The sequence below is a fragment of the Citrus sinensis genome, chromosome 5 (assembly GCF_022201045.2).
Source record: "Citrus sinensis cultivar Valencia sweet orange chromosome 5, DVS_A1.0, whole genome shotgun sequence".
NCBI classification, from domain to species: domain Eukaryota; kingdom Viridiplantae; phylum Streptophyta; class Magnoliopsida; order Sapindales; family Rutaceae; genus Citrus; species Citrus sinensis.
This window is the reverse complement of record NC_068560.1, coordinates 8,993,865-9,019,073: the sequence shown is the minus strand read 5'-3', so window position 1 is coordinate 9,019,073 and position 25,209 is coordinate 8,993,865. Positions and strand designations below refer to the sequence as shown.

The 25,209-nt window shown below is 34.4% G+C and overlaps 1 protein-coding gene, 1 long non-coding RNA gene and 1 other non-coding gene across 3 annotated transcripts; 2 read left to right on the top strand and 1 right to left on the bottom strand.

The window, feature by feature from the left end:
* The first annotated feature begins 6,290 nt into the window (after nucleotides 1–6,290).
* On the top strand, nucleotides 6,291–6,394 carry LOC127902864 (small nucleolar RNA R71). The gene has a single exon (XR_008055500.1). It is a non-coding gene; the product is annotated as a small nucleolar RNA R71 (small nucleolar RNA).
* Nucleotides 6,395–20,159: 13,765 nt separating this feature from the next.
* On the top strand, nucleotides 20,160–23,621 carry LOC112497553 (uncharacterized). Its single transcript, XR_003064386.2, has 2 exons — nucleotides 20,160–20,575; nucleotides 23,275–23,621. It is a non-coding gene; the product is annotated as an uncharacterized LOC112497553 (long non-coding RNA).
* On the bottom strand, nucleotides 20,589–24,739 carry LOC112497552 (transcription factor bHLH160). The gene is made up of 4 exons (XM_052440695.1): nucleotides 24,615–24,739; nucleotides 23,129–23,941; nucleotides 22,388–22,729; nucleotides 20,589–21,812 (listed from the first exon to the last, which is right to left on the bottom strand). The coding sequence occupies exons 2-4, from the start codon at nucleotides 23,612–23,614 to the stop codon at nucleotides 21,741–21,743; spliced, it is 900 nt and encodes a 299-aa protein (XP_052296655.1). The 5' UTR covers nucleotides 23,615–23,941; nucleotides 24,615–24,739; the 3' UTR covers nucleotides 20,589–21,740.
* Between the last annotated feature and the right edge of the window lie 470 nt (nucleotides 24,740–25,209).

The following is a 25,209-nucleotide window of genomic DNA, read 5'->3' as shown; positions in this document are numbered from 1 at the left end:
ATTTGTTTTCTTGTATTTTTTTATTATTAAAAAAAAGAAAAAAAAGTGAATCTACATATAAAGGTTAGTATTTCTTTCTTTTTCTCTTCTTTAAAATTCTGTAATTTAATTTTCAATTTATTTTTTCTTTGTAATTTTTGTTTATTTTATTAATTTAATTTTTAGTTAATTTATTTCACGTATTTGTTTTTGTGTATTTTTATAGAAAGGTTGTAATAGCGCAATAAGGTTAGTATCGTAATTTCTCCCTCTTCTTTATTTTTATTTGTTTTGTTCCCATCTTTATTTTTATTTTATTTGTTTTGCATGCATGGTCGTAGGTCATTATTAGACCCAATAATGCAAAAGATAAAATAACAGTGAAATAAAATAACAGTGAAGTAAAAGGATATTTACAGGTAGTTGCGACTGTGACTCACATATTCCTCTGGTTTTACGTCCAGAAATGGCTTGAACGCCCTCTATGGATCGAGGATGGGCTTCCCATCCAGTTTTCTTATAAACTGGCAAACATGGTCATTTATAGTGAGATTCCCAAGACTATATCGTGCATGCTCTTTCTGGAATAATGGCCATAACTGGAGAATCGCTCCTTGTACATATCCACTGGGATGCATTTCAAGAGACAGAAGGATATCATCCAATGACTCCTTATTCAAGCCATCCCTAATGAATTGAATCTTATCTTCCCTGTTATCAGACATCATTCCTAAAGAACATGGGTTTTTATCGCAACTTATTCTAGCACACTTATGACAAGCAACAGAAATTCTTCGAGCTCGTCGTTTTCTTGCATAATTTCCTTTACCACAACCAGGCATGTATGCAATAAATTTTGGAGGTAACTCACCTGCCAATCGTACTTTAGCCTCGATTAACCAACAGATGTCAACAGGTATGTTATTCCTCATGAGCAATCGCATGCGTTCGGACCGGGCTTTATAGATTATAAGGAGGGCATTCTGAGGGAGTGAAGGGAATCGCTTGTGAAGCTTCGCTAGAATCTCGTTTCTATCCATACCTTCGCCTCAGAATATCAGTTATTATGGGAAACTGAAGTAACCGACTTGATTGTCACGGAGTACCGTTATCCGTCACTTCACTGGGGTAAGAAACTAAAGCACACAAATAGAAAAGCAAATTAAAACACACAAAGAAAATTAAAATCGTCCTCTTATTGAATTTACCTCAAGCTCCAACTGGATGTCGTAAACAGTTCTCTCAATGTCTCTGAGTTGGCTTTCTAAACCCTCAACATAGGATACTAACTCTGGTGGTTGTAGAGCCCAAATACGATGTGTCTTACAAAATCGAATCTGCCTTTTGAGATGAGATTTGACACGTTGAAGTGGTTTAAGAATGTTCAGGAGGAACGGTTTAAGTATGGTACTTATGATTAACAATGATAAGAAAAAAAACTTAATGGTTAAACAAACACACTTATACAAAAATAACTTCAATTAGCAAAAATAATAAAAAGAGAGAAAGAGAAAAAAAAATCAATTCAAATCTGGTGGGTCACTCAAATTTATTTCGATGTCCTCTCCATGTGGTTGGTACTCTAGATATAACTTTAATTTTTGACCATTAACTTTAAACGTGACACCGTTCTTTGGGTCCTTAATTTCAATTGCCCCATGTGGAAAAACAGTATGAACAATAAATGGACCAGACCATCGAGAGCGTAACTTACCTGGGAATAGGTGCAAGCGAGAATTGAATAAAAGCACTTTCTGACCTGAAATGAATGATTTTCTCATAATTTACTTGTCATGGAAGACTTTCATTCGTTGCTTGTAAATCTCAGCATTTTCGTATGCGTCATTACGAATTTCTTCAAGTTCTACCAGTTGTAATCTCCTTTCTGAGCTGGCTTATTGCATGTCAAAGTTGAATTTTTTGATGGCCCAGTATGCACGATGCTCGAGTTCCACAGGTAGGTGGCAAGCTTTTCCATACACTAGCCTGTAGGGTGACATCCCAATCAGGGTCTTGAAAGCCGTTCTATATGCCCATAAGGCATCATCAAGTCTTAATGACCAATCTTTTCTGTCTGGCCTCACCGTCTTTTCTAATATGTGCTTTATTTCTCGATTGGATATCTCAACTTGGCCACTGGTTTGCGGATGATATGGGGTTGCCATTTTGTGTGTGATTGAATACTTTGTCAAAAGAGCTTTGAATGCTTTGTTACAAAAGTGGGCACCACCATCACTGATTATTGCTCGTGGGAATCCAAAGCGTGAAACAATGTTGCTTTTCAAAAATCCTATCACTACCTTGTGATCATTGGTTCTACATGGAATTGCTTATACCCATTTCGATACGTAGTTAACAACAACCAATATGTATTGATGGCCAAAAGAAGGGGGAAAGGGACCCATGAAGTCGATACCCCATACATAAAAAATCTCAACCATTAAAATTGGATTTAGTGGCATCATGTTCCTTCGTGTAATGCTCCCCATTCGTTGACACCTATCACATGAAGAACAGAAAGTGTAAGCATCTCAAAATATAGTTGGCCAATAGAAACCACATTGTAAAACTTTAGTCGCTGTTTTCTTAGCACTGAAATGGCCTCCACAAGCTTGTTCATGGCAGAATGAAAGAATATTCTGAATTTCATTTTCTGGGACACATCGTCTAACAATTTGGTTTGCACAATACTTGAACAAATACGGGTCATCCCAAAAGAAATTCTTTATTTCTGCAAAGAATTTAGCCTTGTCTTGCTTGGTCCAATGCTCTGGAAGTTGACCTGTAACAAGATAATTCACGATGTTAGCATACCATGGTAATACTTCCACACTCATCAATTGTTTATCTGGGAATGATTCATTCAATGGTAATGTTTCCATAATTGTGTCAAAATGGAGACGAGAGAGGTGGTTCGCCACAACATTTTCTGTTCATTTCTTATCTTTGAATTCCAAGTCAAATTCCTGCAAAAGTAACACCCAACGAATTAGTCTAGCTTTTGCATCTTTTTTGTGAGAAGATATTTAAGAGCAGCATGATCTGTGAATATAATTATTTTACAACCAATGAGATAAGATCGAAATTTCTCTAATACAAACACTACTGCTAGCATTTCTTTTTCAGTAGTTGAATAGTTCAACTGTGCATCATTCAATATCATACTAGCATAGTAAATAACATGGGGAATTTGATTAACTCTTTGTCCTAATACTGCTCCTACTGCATAATCAGATGCATCACACATGAGCTCAAATGGTAAGCTCCAGTTTGGGGGCTGAATGATGGGTGATGATGTCAACAACTGCTTTAGTTTTTCAAATGCCACAAGACATGAATCATCAAAGATAAAAAGTACATCCTTAACAAGTAAATTGCATAAAGGTCTAGAAACTTTGCTAAAATCTTTAATGAAATGTCTATAGAAACCAGCATGCCCAAGGAAAGATCTTACTTCTCTAACTGTTTTGGGTGGAGGAAGATTAGAAATGAGATCTACCTTGGCTTTGTCAACCTCAATACCTTTGCTCGAAATGATGTGACCGAGAACAATACATTGTTTTACCATAAAATGACATTTCTCCCAATTTAAAACCAAGTTCTTCTCGATACATCTTTGCAGAACTAGTGTTAGATGATGTAAACATTGATCAAACGAATCACCAAAGACAGAAAAGTCATCCATAAAGACTTCAAGGAATAGTTCAACCATATCAGAAAAAATGCTTAACATGCATCGTTGAAATGTAGCAGGTGCATTACATAATCCAAATGGCATTCTCCTATATGCAAAAGTGTCAAAAGGGCAAGTGAAAGTGGTTTTCTCTTGATCTTTTGGTACTATGGGAATCTGATTATATCATTAGTAGCCATCTAGAAAGCAATAAAATTCATGGCCTGCTAATCTATCAAGCATTTGATCAATAAATGGTAAAAAAAAATGGTATTTACGTGTGACAAAATTCAATTTTCTATAATCAATGCATACACGCCATCCTGTAGTTACTCTAGTTGGTATCAATTCATTATCAGCATTGGTAACTACTGTGACTCCTGACTTTTTAGGGACAACTTGTACATGACTTACCCATGAACTATCAGAAATTGGGTAAATGATACATGCGTCTAATAGCTTAAGGACTTCAGTTCTAACAACTTCTTTCATGTTAGGATTTAACCGACGTTGCATTTTCCTAGTGGGTTTAGCATTTTCATCAAGGTGAATGCAATGCATGCAGTCTACTGGGTTTATACCTTTTATGTCTGCTATGGTCCATCCTAATGCTCCTTTGTGCTCTTTTAAAACATCCAACAACTTACCTTTTTGTTCGTCATTTAGGGATGATGAGATGATTACCGGTAGAGTAATTTCTTATCCCAAAAATGCATATTCCAATGTGTTAGGCAATGGTTTGAGCTCGAGTTTTGGTGGTGATTCTGATGATGGGATGAGTTTCTTCTCTGATGGTGCTAGTTGTTCAACTCTTGACTTCCATTTATTAGTGTCCATGGATGGTGCTGAGTCAAGTAGGGCATTGACCTCATCGACTAATCTGTCAATATCAAAATCCAAACCAAAGTGAGTTAAACATATTTGTAAAGGATCATCACTAAGGTTTGAAACAAAAGTGTCATCAACTAATGCTTTAATTAAATCCACATCAACAATTTCATCATCTGCATTGTGAGGTTGTTTGGCAATGTTGAAGATGTTCAGCTCTATAGTCATGTTGCCGAAGGACAACTGCATATTTCCAATCCTGCATTGAATGTGAGCATTCGCAGTTGCCAAGAACGGTCGGCCTAGAATAATGGGGATGTGCTTCCTTGAATCTTGTGTTGGTTGAGTGTCAATTACAATGAAATCAATAGGAAAATAGAACTTGTCTACCTAGATAAGCACGTTTTCCACAATACCACGAGGTATTTTCGTGGACCGATCTGCAAGTTGTAACGCCACTGGAGTTGGGTGTAATTCTCTCAATCCACGAAAACAGAGTAAGGCAACAAATTTACACTAGCTCATAAATCCAATAAAGCATTCTCAATTGTATGGTTCCCTATACTACATGAGATAGTGGGGGAGCCTGGGTCTTTGCATTTTAGAGGAATTTTATGTTGGAGTATAGAACTAACGTTTTCTATTAAAAATGCCTTTTTTTAACATGAATATTTCTCTTTTTAGTACAAAGATCTTTAAGAAACTTAGCATAAGATGGAACTTGTTTAATAGCATCAAGCAAAGGGATGTTAACACTTACCTATTTGAAGATTTCAAGAATCTCACCTGTGGATTTTCCCTTCTTTCCTTTAGCTAACCTCTGGGGGAATGGAGCTTTGGGAACATATTCTCGTGGGCTGGTTTCTTCTTTCTCCTCCGGTGGTGAGTCCTCAACATTCACAGGTACAATTTGATTTTCTTTTGTCACCGGCATCTCCACTTTGTTGTCGACTTCTTTTCCTTTTCGCAAGGTCATGACTGCTTTGACCTCTCCATGCTGTTGTGGTGAGCTGGTACTTACTTCATGTGCTCCTTTAGGATTAGGCACTAGTTGACTTGGAAATTTACCTTTCTCAATAGTTATTGCCAAGGTCTGAACTGAAAAAGCAAGTTGTCCTACCATCTTCTCAAGGCTTAAAACTGATTGGGCTTGTGAATTGAAGCCTACTCTCAACTCATTTCGTAGTCCATCAATAGTGCGATTCTATTGCTCAATCGTGGAGTGAGTAACATTCTTGAAATTCTGGAATGCATCCTCCCATGGTCTGGGTTCAGAGTGGTTCTGGTTCTGATTGTATGGTCTAAATGGAGGCTAAGAGGCTTGAGGATTTTGTGGAATTGGTGGAGCTGGAGCTGCTGGTCCATTCTGTTGGAATCCTTGAGACCATGAAAAATTGGGATGGTCTCTCCATCCAGGGTTATATGTGTTGGACTATGGGTTGTAATTCGATGGTTTCCTCATTACACCAATGGCATTGGCTTGATTTGAGTATGAGTCATGGTCATGTGGCTCTGTTGATTTAGCAGTCGATAACGATGCTATTTGTCAAGCGAGACCTTCAACCACTCCTTGACTTCTTTAATTCCCGAAGTCGACTCGCCAATGTGAACCTCATTTACTCCCTTAATTCTTCTAGTATTCCTAAGTGATCGACTCCGTTGTTGGGAATTATCCGCTTGTCGCTGGAAGAATTCTCAAATCTCTAATGCACTTTTTGACATTAGCTCTCCTCCACTTGTTGCCATTAGCCATTCTTGCACATTCTGCAATAATCCCTCCAAAAAGTATTGGCATTGGTGCCATTTCTCGTATCCATGATGTGGACACTTCAAGAGTAGCCCATTGAACCGCTTCCATGTTTCGAAAAACTGCTCGTCTTCTCTCTGGGTAAACTCTGAAATTTCCCTGCGAATAGCATTGATTTTATGCACTGGGAAATATTTATTCAAAAATTTCGTTACCATTTGTTCCCATGATGCAATGCTATTAGCAGGCAATGTATTAAGCCATGAACGAGCTCTATCCTTTAAAGAAAATGGGAATAGTCTAAGTTTTACATCATCATCTAAAAAATTCTCATATTTAAATGTTTGACAAATAGCATGAAAATCATTCAAATGATTATATGGGTCCTCATTTTCTAGGCCATAGAATGTTGGGAGACAATTTAGCACACTAGGTTTTAGTTCAAAACTCCTAGCAGCTACATTTGGGTATCTTATACATGATGTGCTCAAATTAGCTAAAGGACTGAAGTAGTCCTTAAATTGCCTTTCCTGTGGTTGCAAATCCATTTTATTTTTAACTTGTTTGTGTGTGCGAAGTGTTTTCTCAAGTTCAAGGTCTACAGGTTCAAGACTAGGTAATAATGACCTTCGACCATGCATGCAAAACAAATAAAATAAAAATAAAGATGGGAACAAAATAAACAATAAAGAATAGGGAGAAATTACGATACTAACCTTATTGCGCTATTATAACCTTACTAAAAAAATACACAAAAAAATACGTGAAATAAATTAACTAAAAAAATTAGTAAGATAAACAAAAATTACAAAAAAAATAACTTGAAAATTAAATTACAGAATTTTAAATTAGAGAAAAAGAAAAGAAATACTAACCTTTAAATGTAGATTCACTTTTTTTTCTTTTTTTTAATAAGAAAAAAAATACAGGAAAACAAATAAAAAAAATTATTCACAAAAATTAATTCTATGAATTAAAATTACTTACCTCCCCGGCAACGGCGCCAAAAACTTGTTGTGCAAATTTTATTGAAATCGCAAGTGCACGAATCTATTGTAGTATAGATCAATGGTGACGAGTGTCGATCCCACGAGGAGATGAATTTTAATTGTGTGTAGAATTAATTTTGTAAATGCGTGATTGGATTTGTGGTGGAAATGATTTGGAATATGCTAAAACTTAAATTAAAATGGCGAGAATAAATTCTAAAATTGGAATTGAAATGGCGAGAATAAATTGAAGAGAATTCTATTGAAATGACGTGCTTGCGTATCTGGATCCGTATCAACATGCATCATGGGCTAAATATTCCTTATTAATACCAATTAAATCATGAGGGGGGAATCCACACCTCATGAACCACACTCTAATCAATATGGTGCTAAGGGCTTATCGTGCTAAATAATAATAACCTTGTACTAGAGAGCCGGTGTAACCAAGGCGGTATCTAGACAAGATTATTATTATTTGTCGACGAGAAGTCAAAACATCCACAAAAACTAGAGGGGAAGAAAAAATAAATTTACCAAATAAAGCCCATAACACATGTTGAGACTTCACCTTCAACCCAAGCTTGAAAGAAAATTAGCTACTCATAATTAAACTAAGGGCAAAATGAGAATTTATTAAAATACATAGAAAATACAAGATGAAGAAGGAATTACAGAAAATGGATCTCAAAAATGGATTCAGAGGTATCAAATTAGGGGGGGAAGACCCCCTTTTTATAAATACATTGAGTAAATCGTGGCCATCAGATTAAAAACAGTTTGGACGCTCAGGATTGCGCCACGTCATCAGTCAACAGTACGCGGTTTGACCACGTGGGTGAACAGTAACACGGTTTGGTTGAAAATAATCCAGTGTGATGCATGTAACGTACGCGAGATTTTTAGTCCACTGATATGCTGCCATGTCACCATCAATAGTACATAAGAATTTTAGTCCAACAGGATCGTGACACCTCATTAGTCAATGCCACATCATCGATTCGTCTATGTGAACAGTGTCGTGAACAGTACCGTACACGTGAATAGTACCGTACATGTGAACAGTGTCGTTTTTCCTTTTATGCTCCTCCTAAGGTTTTCGACCGTCCTGAGTTCAAAAGTGATGTCCGTTTTGCCGTCTGATCTCTCGTTTATTGTGAAATGACTATGATGCTCCTAAAATACACAAAATACTTAATTAAAATAAAACACACATAATTAAATTACAAGAACCTTAAATAAATAAAAGTAAGGGTTGTTAGTAAGACTTGAAATGTAAAATGACGATTTTCTCCTTTATAAATATACATTTTCTAACACTCAACATACACTATCATTATTGATTATAGAGGCTTCAGAAGTAGCAAAATCAGCAGAAAAACACTTTAATGGCTGGACGTTCAATTCTAAACTTTCGCTCTTAATTTTATGGGCATGTTATGTTTGTATTTAGAAATCATACTTAAGTATGCTTACATTATATTCAACTTTACTATGATAATAATGAATCAAACTCTTTATATTTGATGAGAAGTGGGAAATAATATTTCCATAATGATCTATTTATTACAGATTGTACAACAATTAATACATCATCACTAGAGGATTAAAAATATTTGACTATAAGATAAAGAAAATTTCACTACAAGAAATTTTTTTTTTTAGCTCTTATAGATATTGTCCTAATTATTGTATTAATTGTTTTACATATGTCATTATTATGTAATGTTACTACAAGAAAAAAAGGCCTTTTGCGACGACTACTTACTGTCGTGAAAGGTTTCTTACGGCAGTATGACTGTGAATGGTTGATGCAAGTAATCATGTCGTTTTCTATTTGCGATTGGAAAATTACTGTCGCATGGCATTGTTTGCAACTAGAAACTAACCGGCGTAAAGTAATTTAGGTGTCGCAAATAAAGTATTAACTACTTTTATCCACCCATTTTCTTCCCAAATCTTGTTTTAACTTTTTTCATTTTCTACCCAAAATATATATTAAGAATGTCATTCACATTCTAATTAACATTTATATAATTTCAAAATAAGAGATATATCATTGATAATTTTCAATTCAATGTATAATATGAATGAAAAGTAACATTACAATCCTAACATAACAAGTTGTAAAATCAATATAATGAACTAATTATCCAACAACATTATCCATTAAATTCTACAAATCAATTATCAAAACCACCATGTAAGCAAGCATGCTAGTTAATCAAGGTTTGCATTTTGATTGTTATGGTGAGAGCTTGATGCATCTGGAATCTATAAACGAGAAACAAATGAAAGCAACAACGAATATTGATAAATTATCTCTACACTATAAGTTGATTAATTCCAAAGATAGGTGCTTGATATTAAATGAAAAATATTTACTCATTTAGCATGTCATTCTTAAGAACTTATTTACAGTTAAAGAATTTAAGTCACCAAAATCAGTCACTACCAACAAATGCAGATTTTCTAAGAAGCAAATTAGCCAACTTCTCATAATTGTTACTGCTAAAAAAGTATTTAATCCACCACTTCATTCTCTCTACCTCTTTCTCACACTTTAGTCCTTTTACCAACTCAACAATCTTACTTAAAATCCTATTTCACACTGACAAAATTTCAAGTCAAGAATAATTTCAACCCATATTAAAATTATTAAATAGAATGTGTTGATGCAAAAAAATTATTAACATACAAGTTAGGTTATTCGGATGGCAGGGTCGTCGGCAAGGCATGGAATGCAAAGCACCTGCAAAAATACTATAAGTAGGCCAATCTTATCAATATTATTCTTGTTTGTTTTCTTTAAATATACTAGGAAAGTTTGCTTATTTGTTATTTCAATTTGTTCATGTTCAATTCTATAATTTCTATTGTATTAATATCAATGAGGTTATTCAGAAGTACAACTCTTAATATTTCTCTACTTGTGCTCGGCCTTATTTGAGATGAAGGTCGACGTTCGGGCCTTATAGAAGTCTGACGTGAATAATTTATCCAATTTTATTGAGATTGAGATTGGCTTTTGGCCTTGTTGAGGTCCGACGTGAATAATTTATCTAATCTTATTGAGATTGAGATAGACTTTTGGCCTTGTTGAGGTCTGACGTGAATAATTTATCCAATCTTATTGAGATTGAGATCGGCTTTTGGTCTTCTTAAAGTCTTAACGTGAAAATCTTATCCAATCTTATTGAGATTGAGATTAACATTTAGGCATTGTTGAGATCCTACGTGAATAACTATCTGATCTTTATGGAGATTGAGATTTACATTTAGGCCTTATTGAGGTCCTACATGAATAATTATTCGGTCTTATTTGAGATTGAGATTGACATTTGGAGAGGTCTTACGTGAATAATCATCCTCTCGTATGAAAATTGAAGTTGATAGTTGGGTATTATTGAAGTCCAACGAAAATAGATTGGCCCGAACTTATCACGATCAAGGTAAGAAGCTGAATTTTAGTCTTATCAACGTCCAACCTAATTTAATCATTTTATATTCTCATCTAAATTATTTGCTCTAACCTTAGTCAGATAGACATTGGTTATTTTGCAATCATCCTCACCTCATTTAGGTTGACAAATTGTTATAATTTTATTGAGGTTGAAATTTTAGCTTGAGGTCGACATTTTAGCTTGGTAGGATCTACGATTGAGGTCTACATTTTAGTTTTGTGAGGCTTACGGTTGAGGTCGACACTTTAGCTTTGCGAGATCTACGATTGAGGTCGACATTTTAGTTTTGAGGGGCCTACAGTAGAGATTGACACTTTAGCTTTGTCAGTTCTACGGTTGATGTCGATATTTTAGCTTTGTGAGGTCTACGGTTGAGGTCGGCATTTTTGTTTTTTGAGATCTATGGTTGATGTCGACACTTTTGCTTGTGAGATTTATGGTTGAGGTTGACATTTTAGCTTAGTGAGGTCTACGGTTGAGGTTGACATTTTAGTTTTGTGAGATCTACAGTTGAGGTCGATATTTTAGTTTTGTGAGATCTACAATTGATGTCAACAATTTTGCTTTGTGAGATCTACGATTGAGGTTAACAATTTAGCTTTGTGAGGTCTACAGTTGAGGTTGACATTTTAGTTTTGTGAGATCTACAGTTGAGGTCAATATTTTAGTTTTGTGAGATCTACGATTGAAGTTGACATTTTAGCTTGGTAAGATCTGCAATTGAGGTCGACACTTTAGCTTTGTGAAGTCTGCAGTTGAGGTAGACATTTAAGCTTTGTGAGGTCTACAGTTGAGGTCGGCATTTTAGTTTTCTGAGATCTAAGGTTAAGGTTGACATTTTATCTTGGTATGATCTATGGCTGAGGTCGACATTTTAACTTTTTAAGAATCTATGGTTGAGGTCGACATTGCAGCTTGAGATCTACGGTCGAGGTAGATCTTTTCTCGAGGTCTATGGTGAGGTCAACATTTGAGCTTCTTAAGGTCGACTTTCCAGCCTAGTTACAATCAGCAGTAGTCTAAACATCTTCGGTCTTGTTGTGGTCGGCATTAGCTTTGTTAAAAATTAGCGTGCAGGCTACATAACGATTATTCGAATACAAAAACAAAATCAAAGCTCAACAAGGGTTATATAAGTTCGTAACACTACAAACAGGCAAGCCTTATAACAACTTTTCAAATCCACTTAGGAAGCATTCTCCTCGTCTTCAACAACTCTGTTAGTTAAGGATGTTTCACCCTAAAGTCCAATCTCATCACCCTAAAGAACTTGATTTGCTTCTTGATCCATACCCGATGACTTTTTCCTAGCCTTTTCTTTGCTCACATAAGCAGTCAACATCCATTAAAAGTCCATGTCCAGGTGTTTCTCTTGGAACAATTTGATGCATGTCTGAATGACATCCGCCTTCAGTTGCCTTTTCTTGAATCAAATGCATTGATCAAACATCAAACATAACTTTTTCCAACTCATAACTAAGATTGGCAATCTTGGAGTCGTTGAAGCTAAGTCCTTTGGACAACTTTCCTTGGTAGAGTGGCGGGGAATAGGCTTATTTTGGCGGCTTAAAATTTCGTAAAAAAAGATCTAAAAAATAGAAATGAAGACTATTTTGTGTCTATAGTAGTTCCCAAGATTGCTCGCATTAGATTTCTTTTCGGCTACCAAGTCTTCTGCCAAGTGAGTATTTTCCTCGTTGCGAGTATTGAGGCCACGCTTGAGTTGATCTCATTCGCTTGCTGTCTTTTCGTTAGTGAGGTTGGCTTTCATCAAAGTGCATCAAGTTCTTTTATTTTCTCATAGCCTTTCAATGACTTTGAAAACATCTCGATATGCTCAGCCATTATCAAAGCTTGCTAGAATAGAAAACATGACGACTAAGATGAAAAGTATAAACATACATAAAAGAAATAAAGGTTGTGAATTAATACCCGCCTCAGCTTGGTTTCGAGCAAGCGCTTCAAGTGAATGTGTAGTCAAGAAGTGGGAAAAATTCTCGAGGGTATCCTGACTCACAAACCGAGCGATTAAGTTCACCATGGGTAGTAAGTTCTCCGCTCTTCCTCACTTTGACTCTATGATATCACTGCTTTCAAGTAAGCTTCATTTCGGACATATCGGGGAAGGGGTATGTGGTAAAATGCGGAAGGGACAAGAGTCGCTAGCTCAGTCACTTTTGCTATAAGGTAGCACGTTGCGAGCTGAAACTGCGGGTTGTTTCTCTTTTTTCTCATCAGCCTTGTTTTTCTATGATGCCCGTCATGGTTTCTTACTATGTGGTTCGCCTTCCTCATCTGATATCTCCTCGATCAAGGCTTTTTCAATTTCTGTAGGGGTATGCTTGGCAGTGGACATGTTTCCTACGACAATAGCAATAAGACTAAAATTTGTGAATTTTTGGCATTAGACAACAAGGATAACCACTTTGTAAAATTTTACCTTTTGTTTTCTCTTTCTTGCTGTTATGTGGTAGATTGGAAATGAGGCCGCTGCTCAACAATCTCTCGGGTGTCAACAACAACTTTTAATCCTCTACATTTAGCATTCCTTTTTTAACTCTAGCACTCAGCTTCTCACTTATATCAACGTTCTTCTTCCAAGTCACTGCAGTAAAAACACGTGTTAGATTGTATCCTTATTTCGACCTCGGCCTGAACAAAACTTTCATTACCTAGTCTACTAAAATGAGTGGGAACCTTAAACCAACCCTTGGTCAGCTCTACATACCTACCCCAATTTCCACCCACCACGAAATACTTGTTTTTCCAACCTTTACATGAGCCTGGAAAGTCAAGTACTATTTTTCTACTCTTTGATTTGACATATAATAGTACCATCCTTCGTGATTGATCCCATGTTCATTACATAAATATAAATGAGTAAACTCCTTAAAACAAGGCTCGATTCTATTTTGCTCAGCCCATACAATATACATACCACCTAAAACCCTCCAGCCATTTGGGTCAAGCTGACCAGGACTCAAACCCATCCTTACAAACATTTAAGCAAAGTAAGGTTGAATAGGCTACCTGAAACCAAGTTTAAACATTTCCATATAAATCACAGTTTTTCTATCACCCAATTTGCTCGCCATCTCATCTTCGCCTAATACCCTCATTGGAATATTGTCGGGAATATGATATTCCTTCCTCAATTCTTCAATCTCTTTTTCTGTTGTATCAAAGTTTAGTATGTCTACGCTGTATTCTTCATGCTCATCTCCCTCATCTTTAAATTGTCCATCATTCGATTCCTCATTCACCTCATCTCCGTATGTTGTGTTCTTAAACTCATTTTCAGCCGTATTACAATTTAATTCTACATTATCTCCCCTAACTTTTCCATTATCATCTACACCCGACCCAATATCACTGAGCCCGTCCACCGACTCCCTATTCACATTTTGCGACTCGCTACAAAGTGACCCATCTTCATTCCTTAATTCCATTATTGCCTAATATTCATTTGACAAAACCTAATTTTCCAATCAATACTAACGCCTAGTATATCAACAGCAAATTACAAGCAACCTTTCATTACATGAATGCAACAGGCAGATGCGCTTGAGATGAGACAACTCACTTGATCTCTTTAGCCTAAATGGATTCAAGTTTTGCTAATGATCAACAGCGGTACCAACATTCAACATAATATTGGTTCTACATCAATAATAAAATGCAACATTAGCTGATAACGTAGGAAAAAAAATTAGAAATTCGATTGAAAAAAAAAAGAAAGAGTAAAACAAAAAAAAAAGATAGGTGAAAATTCGGTTTCGAAAAAAAAAGAAAAAAAAAGAAGATGACAATAACAAAAGAGACAGAGAACGCAAGAAAAGAAAAGAGAAAGAGAGAGTTTGGTTTCAACAGAACGAACGGGGAAGGAGATTAATATCAATATAATTATATATCTATCTGGCATTAAAAAAAAAAGAAAAAAATGAACGAAATAGGAAACGAGGGACACAAGACACTCACCATGTAGCTCCATTTTGGCTAAACTTCATCAAATTTTTTTTATTAGCACAGACGGCCGTAGTTCAAAATTTCAGTGGCCTTCATTGCGAAAACTTAGAGAAAGTGAGCTCATGTTACACGAGCCAAATATCTTGAGAAAGTGACAAACATGTGTGTTTTTAATATACATTCTTCAAGTCATGTGCCATCATTTCCCTATATGGTTTTATTGTTATTATTATTTTTTTCGTTTTTCTTTGTTTTCTTCTTTCATTTCTTTTCCTTTTTCTTTTCTCTATTCTTTTTGCCAAATTTCTTCAAACTTTTAAAACTATTAATCTTGGCATTATCTCTGTTCCGCTCTACACCATCGTTTTTCTGCTTACGGCCATATTGCTCTTTCTTTTTTGTTTCAGTTTCCAATACCGTTCATGTCTTCTCAGTATTGAAAACTAAGGGACTGGTGTTGGGTTCACAAATTTTTTTCTGTTTTTCATTAATTAGTTTCCAACACCGGTAATGGCTTCCCGATATTGAAAACTAGGGGACTGGTGTTTGGGTTGGATTTTTCTGATAGTGACTAGAAATATAGTCGACTCCAATCTACTCAGAAATTATTGCTGTTGAGCTGACCTCATTAGTACAACCTGGAGCCTATGTTGGTGACCTGATTTACAAGTACAACCTGAGGTTTACATGAATCACTTAGTTTAAGAATACAACCTTTAAGCCTCTATGAGCGACCGAGATATTCACCAGTCTGATTTAGAAGTGAAGTAATCTGACCTTGAAATTTATTGGTCCGACCCGAGAATTGGCTTGACATGAAAATTATTAGTTAAGATAAGGTGGCCTAATTTCTAGGAAAGTTGTGTGCCACGATTTATTTAAATCACCTCCAATTGACAACTACTTGCAACTGCTGAGGAAAGTGGGTTTAAACTAATGAAGTAACCACCCACAACCAGAGCTTATTTAAGATGAAGACGGCAACAGAGGAAGGGGTTAGTAAAATCGACCAAAACTTCTACAAGTTTAAGCCTTAACATTTCCTACAAGACTCTCAGCACCTCTATTAGAAAAATTCCTTGATCTTAACTTATCCACAATTCTTCTTTCTCATTTTTCTTTCATTATACACATTTTCTGACTTAAACATTGGAGGGTCTACGCTGGAACCCCATTAGCATATCTTGACCGTGTTTTCTGGTTGGCAAGTTAAAGAAAGTGGTGATCAGATTGACACTTGAGCTTGGATTCATGTTGTTGTTCCCCAAAGAAAACAAATTCAGCTGTTGAGGTCGTTTTTTGGCATCTACAGAATGCAACCTCAATCCCATGCCAATGAAGTCTTAATCTTTGAAGCAAAACCCAAAAAATGAACTTCTAAATAAGCAAGCATAAAAAATAGCTAGAAGCCTAGAAATAGACTGCTATATTAAAATCCAAGAATGTTTTAACCCCGTCAGTAAATGGTTTGGCTATCCTATCTAGCAAATCAATGCAACTCTTGTCCATTTTTACTAACCTTAAATGCACAAGAAAACAAGTCAATTTACATTAATTCTCCACATATATTAATTCAAGACATTTTTTCTTGTTTTTTCCTTCAATGCACAACATTTTTTTCTTTATATAAGTTTCAATTTAGTCAATCCAACATATCCAATTCAGAATTCAGGAAGCAAATTGAATAGGTCACAAAAGCTGCTCAAACAGAATTCAACTACCAACATCACACTAGATAAACTACAGCTCAATAAAACAATTCATCCAATTTAAAATTCAGTGGGCAAGTAGAATTAGTCACAGAAGCTGCTCAAATAGAATTCAACAACCAAAATTCACTCTAAATAAACTACAGCTCAACAATCCAATTCATCAAATTCATATTCAGTAGACAAATAGAATCATTCACAGAAATTGCTTAAACATAAAATTTACTCTAGATAAGCTAACAATCATCTATGAAAATAGAGTTAGATCTAGCCTAAATATCATCAATGCATAAACTCAAAATAGAGCAGTAATTAGAAAGCAAAGGAAAATAACAAAGATAAATTACAAAAATATAATTTAAGTTCTCTCACATATATGTTGTAAATGAAGAAGCAATGGTTTTTTTATTTTATTTCAAAAATATAATTTAAGTTCTCTCCCATAAATCCTGTAGCAAATGTGAACAAAGAGAGGAGATGAATTAGACACCAATTTTTTTCTCTATTAAATTTTAAGAATCAATTCGGTTTGGGTCTTTCACAATTCCAACATAAAGCTTTTTTACATTTCAAAAATACAAATTAAATCTAGAAAGAAGGAGAAATAAATTTGAATTAAATAAACTTGCAAAAAAAAAGTAAGAACTAGAGAAAGCACATGCCACGGAGCAAGCACGCTTTGTCTTTATGGCAACACTTCTTTTTTTTTTCTTTTTAATAAGCTTTTTGATTTTATTTGATTTGAGAAATGAGGTAAAATGTGTTTTTGAAATGAATTTGGGCTGAGTTTTTGTTTAACCCAACAAAGCTATTCGTGGGTTGCGGTCGTATTTTGTAAATGACAATTGCGATGGCTTATTTTGTAGTCGCAAGAGCCATGCAAAAGACACTTTCTTTTGTAGTGTGTATATTATCGCATCATTAATCTATAAGGTATACAATCGCATTATGGCCAACTTTTCACGTATATGATGAGAATCACATTAATTATTGTACTAATCCTGAATATGTAAGCATACTAGAATATGTAAATGGTAGCAAATTCTCTTCTAGCAGACTTGAAGAGTTAAGGCACTAATAATGCTCATGCCATTTAATTCAAAATTTTACAAAAGCTTTGAGGAAACAGTGCCTTTATTCTTCTAAATGCTTATAATCTGTATGATTACTTCATGTTTATTAACTTCATTAACTGAGACAGTGGGAGCTTCATCTTCTAACTCTGGCATTTTTGAGGCTTTGCTTAGTTTGAATTGCTAATAGCACATACTTCTTGAGAGTCAGCATTTGTATCTCATTACTTTTTTAGATCTGGTACGTACTGAAGAGAGCTCTATCAATGATTGCCGGTGCGATCAGCTTCTGTAAAATTTTCAAGGACACTACTATGAGCAGTTTATTATAACTTTAAAAAACATATCGGGCATTTTCAATCTCTACCTCTTTCGTTTTTGACATACCTCTTCTCAATTTCTACAAGGAACTCTTTAGCCATAGTTGTCTTTTAAGACATTAAGCCCCTAAATGCTTTTAGAGTCCTTCTTTATGAACATGATACACATGTGATTTGATCTCTCCCACCTTTATATTTCTTATTTATCATTAAGGGTACTTTCATTCGTAAGAGATGAGAGAGAATTAACCCTTTAATGTAAGGTCGAGATCCATGACTTCGAGAACTATTAAAAGTTTCTCTCACTATGACTTGAAGTTAGAGTCATTAAGCATAAGAATAGAATGGATGTTGACAGTAATATTAGTAGCAGACATAACTGAACAGAAAACAATAAACAAACAAAATAAGCTCATGTAAGTTTCAAAACAAAAATAAATTCAAACAAAGGTAAACCCTATCTCAAGATACTAGACACTCCATTAATATTTTGTCTTTAGATAAAATATTAACTTGTAAGTGATATCTTGGTGTAATAATCAAATACTGATAATAAGAACATGTTAAACAATAAATCTTTCTTTGGACAGATTTATTATTCACATATAAAACCAAATAATCATCACGCATTTATTACCACAAGTGCACATGCAATTTTGTCAAATATAGACATTCCTTTGGGCCAATTGGTATTCATAGAAATTATATACACACAACCTCTTATATTCCAAAACAAATTAATTTCCACAAAAAAAGCTCTTTGGCGACATGTTACTTGAATTAATTCATTTCAAAATATATATAAACATACCAGTACTTGAAATTTAAATTGCACCAAAATTACCCAAAAAAATAAAAAATGGGGTCAGAGTCTAGTCAACAACCAACAGTTTGACCTGTCAACTGTCAACTGATCAATTTATTGACTAGTTCAAGGCTGAAATCGAATCCTAAACCAACCCACAAATCAAACCCCCAATTGTTTTTTATTTCTTTTATCTTCATGGGCTAAAACTTCACTAGACATTTTAATCCATTAAGCCTTATCTCTATTGGAACCAAACCTAAGTTTCGTTAAGCCCAAACAAAATTAGGGCTTAATGAGAAACTTTTTAACCATTCTATGCAAAAAGAATTTGATAGTACCTCATGAACCTCCAAGATATAAACCATGAAGTCCTAATTCCATCTTTTATTTTCTTCTTGTTTTATGCCCCAACCATGGTCGCCACTCTTAAGTTGCGTGCCACGGCCTGTTGGCCACGGCTTGGCTACTAGCATGGACTAATGGTTGCGTCTAGATCATTCTTTTTTTTTTTTTTTAATTTTCCACAGGTTGCCGTCATGCCGTGGCATGGTGACCTCGGCCTATATGTGACGCGGCCGAGCCAGCAACCTTAGCACCAGTGGCTGCCGTTTTCGCCAGCCACAAAACCTTGAATCTAGATTTTTTTTTTAATTTTTAAATTGTAAATCCAAATTTCCAAAAAAAAAAATTCTTAAATTCCAAAAAACAACCACAAGTTTGTTCTCAAATTGAATAATTTTAATAACACCGATATTATTAAATTGGAGAACGCCAAAGATTTAATCATTAATAAAAATAAACTCAATTCTTAATGATTCAACATGAAAATGTTCTAATACCACTTATTCGAATAAGAAATCCTTTGGTAAAAACCATCACCTATAATCTAAGAACATTCATGTTGTATCACCAAAAATCAATAACAAATTATGCGGAAGCGTACTTGAATTCATAGTGCTTAATTACTCTCTAGAATTGTGTGGTTTGTCTTTTAGATCCTTTAATTTTCTCTATGTTCTCTCTTTGTTGATAGGATATCAGATAAAATAAAAAGATACATATGACCTAGGGACCATGACCAATTATACAGACAATTTTTTCTGTTGTCTTTAGGCATTTTTATTTCAACTAATTATAGAAATTACCTTTAAGTCTCTATACATTAAAGGCTCACATCCTATTAGATATATTAAAGTTCAAATTACTAAAATATTAATAGACCACTTTTAATTGGCATTAACCTTATATGACAATCCTAACACATAATTATTTACATATAAATCTAACGTTGGATTAAATATCCAATAATACTAAATTAAAAAAAATCTAACATTAAGTGATCCTAGAGCATTGCTCTACCATTTAATAAAACATTAGTGACTAATCCTACCAACTCAGCGAATTGAGTTTCCTGGCGATTTCAATATAACTTTTTCTCAAGAAAGATAAATGGGGTTTGTTTACATACTTAAAAAAATTATTTTCTTTATATCTTATTTCAATATACAAATTGATTTGATAATGCTTGAAAAGAACAATATTAACAAAAGATAATTCTTAAAAAGAGAGAGACTCGCACATACAAAGGCCAGGAAAGGGAAAGATTAAATTATTGACTAAATCAAACTTTGGCACCTGGTACCTATCACCCGACCAATGAGAGAATGCTACATGTCTAAAAAGAACAAAAATAATATTCTCTACATAACAATAAAAAGAAAACAAAAACAAACATAAAATACTTGTATGAAATTAGAGTTAATTAAGGGTTATCTTATGCAGTACAACGACCCAAAGGGTGAAGTACATTAAGGGGAGTACAAAATTTTTTTTATTGGTTGTGTGTGTCAAGACCACAAATAATATTTTAATCATGGACCATTGGCCTTGCCCGTATCATCACTAACTTAGAGTGCGTGTGTCAAGACCAAAATCCTAGCTTTTGTTCGTCCCTCAGCATCTGATCATTGAAGAAACGGAACCACGTGCACATCTATCAAAGCCTGCAATTCCACTGAGGTATGCTGTTTAAGTGTATTACTGATATCTATAAGTTTTTAAAAAATAAAAAATAAATTTTTTTCTTTATATTAAATGGTTGGATAACTATACTGGTTGTGGAAATTGCAAAATGTAGAAAGAAGATGAATTTTACTTTCTTATTGATAAAATGTGGCATGAAAGGCTAAATTTGTAGAAAACTAACATGAATGAAAAGCTACAGTGGCTAGGGATTTCTTGATGAAAGTAAAGAAATTTTTTTAAATTTGTACGTGAGCGTTTGTTGGCAGATTCTTGTATTGCTGAAGGTTGATATTTAATAACTTAGGTTGTCATGTAATTATTTATTTTATAGAAGTTCATGCGTCTAAACTTATACTTAAAAACTATCTCAAGAGTTGGTAACTGTGTCAAGCTTATGTTATGAGGTCAGCAATAACTATTCTCAGTCGGCATGGAATAATATCCTTAACACTCCTAATCACGTACATGTCAGTATTTTTGTCTGGTATTTATCACATGATAAGATAGTATGGTCTCACTTATGTATGAATTTGACTCTAATACTATATAGCCAAACTCAAAAGATAGATAAGTTAAGGTTGTCTCAAATTTATATTATTAGCCTAATAACTATTCCCGACCGATGTGATATAATATCCTCAACATATTCCATACTAGTGGGGTTTCGTTTAGACCTTTGATTATATGCTTGAAAGTGAAGCTAACTGTTCATAAGCCTGATGTGGCAGAAATTACCATACAATTAGCTAACTGTTCATAAACCTGATGCGGCAGAAATTACCTTACAATCTCTGTTATTCGTATTTCTCGGTAAAAATGTTATCATCAGGAAATAAGCAGAACTCCTCTCTTGTTTCTAACTAGTTGAAAACACTGCAACGTAATTTCCACAAATCAAACAGCCAAAAAAAAAAAAGATTTTTTTTTTATTAATTCAATACGCACGCACACACTACATGAAACTCGAATCCAAAACTTAAGTCTTAGTTGCCCACTTACCAGTGAAGCTACGCCTTTGATCTCAAAGAACAAGACTGAATGTATTTGAATGATCTTAATAGTTAAATTAGTTCTGAGTAAAAGATATTTGCTTGGCACTTCTTTGGCAAAATTAAAAAGAACATAGAAAATTATTAACCTCTTATGCAAAATGAAGAAATTAAAGTAACCATGAAATCACATCTTGTCTCAAAACTTCGACATAGTCAGTTGCAAGCGAATCCTTTTTCATCTGTTCAAAGCAGAAACATTAGTTAGTTGGAAATATCTTAATATCTTATTAGGGAGAAAAAATTGCAAAAAATGCAATATAATGTTGTGGATGCCTATTAGTTTAACTGAAAGAACTTCTTAGGCTGGTATAATCTTGCGTTTGAACCTCGCCCATAGAGCGTGCGAGAGACCTGAATTGACATCAGACTGTAAAGAGAAAATCCAAAGGCTTATCCCCTTCCCTCTCCCTTATTATTATATAATCTCCAAATGCATAGAACCAAAAACTCTCAGAAAGAAGAATATAAAGAAAGTGTTTCCCAAGAAAGTTAAAGAGAAATAGAATACAAGGAAAATGGGGCAATGCCTATGAGTTCTTCCTTTCTAATTCGTTGAGGCCAAATGATTAGCAAATACAAGCGATAGAAAGACATGTAATCTAAAATGAACAAAAACTATAAACTAAAATGAAACTATAAAACTAAAATGAACTTTAATTTTTGAGATATATATGGTTAGTGACTTTAATTGTTGTAAAAACTGTAATTTGAAACAAAATCTATAAAGATAGAAGTATAAAGATAGAAATAATACCCGTATATGTAAATGGTAGCAAACTCTCTTCTCCCAAACACAGAGAGTTGAGACACTAATAATGCCTTTTTCTTTTGCTTCTAAATTCTGCAATAGTTTTGAGAAAAGAGTTTTTTCATCATTAGGACTGCATATAATTTGTATGATAACTTCACCTTTTTCGACTTCATGCACCAAAACTGAGGGAGCTTCATGTTCTAATTGTAGATTTTGGTTGTCGTGTTGCTTATTTTCAATTTTCGATAGCATATTATTCTTCTTGAGAGTCAGCTTTTCTATCTCATTTTCTAGCTCTGGAATGTATTCGAGAGCTCTATCAATGATTGCTGGTGCACTCCTTTTCTGCATAAGTTGCAAGAACACTATGAATTGATCATAGCTAGATGAAAGCAAAAGTAAAATAATGACACTATCTCATATTGGCTAATTATAGTTCTTGAATTAAATTTATAAGTTTGAGACAACCTCGACTACCTTATCATGTAACAAAGACTAGTTAAAAAAAGATCGGTCTAAATGTCAAGAGGGGGTTTTAAGAGAATACTCTTATATCGGCTGAATAGATCTTACACTCAACTCATGGACTTGCTTTTAAGTATGTGTTAGGCATATAAATTTCTATATATATTTATAAGTTTCTATATATAAGAGAACGAAACTACTAAAGATTTCATTATGAGTTAGTCCCGTAAATTTCCATGCTACTAAAGAAATGAATGATCAGATATGCGGATTAAAAACCTTTTTACTTTCTGAATCCGGTAGCAAAGCACCAAGAGATCCGTAGGTTGCATAAAGCTTCATCCTCCGCACTCTTTCCTTGGCATTATGCTCTTCAATTGTTGTGTTGTTTCTCTCCTTTTTCTTAGCACTCAGTTGTTTTTCAGGCAATGCCTTGTTGATGCTGGGGGCGGCCACAGCTGAAGTTTCTCTCTCAGATAAGAAGCTTGATTCCAGCCCTCTACTACTGTCATGGTTTTCTAAAGGCAACGATGAGCAGCTTGCCTCTCCATGAACCCAAGGATCACCAGAAGCTTCAGCAGAATTTGAAAAAATGTCATCATTGCAGTAATTGACTAGATTTTGCAGAAATAATTCTGTGTCAGTGCTTGGCTCCAATCCTGAACTTTCTTGCTCAAGAAATGTGCCCAGATCTGAACTGCCACTAGTGTCATGGCTTTTATTGGACGATGTCATGCTGTACTCTTCTGTAATAGGTATATCCATTCCTGAATTTTGTTGCTCAAGAAACAAATATGAATCCCGCTTACAATTTGTAGTGTCATCTTCAAGAGGAAATATGCTCTTTTCTTGATCAAAAAAGCACACAGATTATTATCTGAAGCTTCAGCAGCCGAAGAATTTTCTTCATGAAATGTTATGTTTGGATCTAAACTATTATTAATATCTTGAAATGAGCTATCATCTTCTAGCAGCTGCCATAAATCATCCGAGGCATGGAAAGGGATTTCGTCCACGTTGTAATCTTCATGATCCAGATTGTGTAGACGTGGAGAAGACATTTTAATTTGAGATGTGCTAAATGAACCACTCCTATGGTGATCAAGACAAAAAATCATAGCAAGAATCAGAAAATTTTGATACTTTAAAGTTAAGAACATGGTCACAATTTTAACCTAATTGAGTAAGAAACTCCGAAATTAAGAATATTAAGCAACATGTCAAATGCATGAGATCTTTGCAAATTTTGAAGTGTTCAGTGCAGCTTAGCCCATTGGCATTGGAATCCCAACAATTCCTGGATTCATATTCTCCTCTCAATTTAATTTAAGGGTGACGATCCTTTTCTAATCTGAGCTATCTTGATTTTTCATAAATCTTGAGTCATATGCCTTTTACCGCATGTGTATGATTAAAATTTAGCTATCTTTATTTTTTAATTTATTAACTATCAATCTTGTTAATAAATTTGTTCAGAAAAAGACCCAATCATGAGAAGATCATGATCCTCAATTAAATAGGGGTAGATATATTTCTCTCATTAATGTGAGTAAAACAAAGATATTCTTCCGATACTAATTGAAGGTAAAAACCTAGAATACATTATAATAGACGGATAGTTAGGGTTATATCATAATAGAGTTAATTCAGTAAAACTAAAAATTCAATTGTGAGTCTTAAGTAGATTTCTAATTGAGATATATATATTTAAAAAAAATGCACAGAAAATGGGAGGGTAAACAACATTTTTACAATTAGGGCATACCTTCAAATTGGCATCGCATCTGCTAGTCGGTTTTTATTTAGAAGACCTACATAAAACTCTGATGAGTCATCACATTGAAACTGCACAAAGTCAATATATTCGGAATTGAAAAGTGAAAGGTTACATACTTCAAATAGAAGACCAAGCTCACATTAAAAAATATGAAGTATAATAATATATGCGAGAAAAGATAGATGACATAATGAGCACATAATGAAATAAACAAACAACCAAACAAACGACACAATATTGGAGTACTCAAAGGCATCATAATATTATATTTATGAAATAAATTAGATGCTCTTTCGAGCCTTCAAGAGCTATTCATTAGAATATTCTCTGTAGTACAATTCTTTTCCTTAGATAAGTACGTATGTATATACAATGGTACATATTTATAACCAGCACAGGTTGTCTCTTATCCTTTTTTAACTATTTTGGCATTTTGGCATCCATGTTGAAGAACTACAGTAAAATTAATGGCTTTTATTATATTTAATATTTGGCTTATCAGACTTGATAAGGGGCCATCAGTGTATGAGGTGATTTTTCTAAGTAATTCAAATATCTAATTTCTCTCGAGGACGAGCTCTTT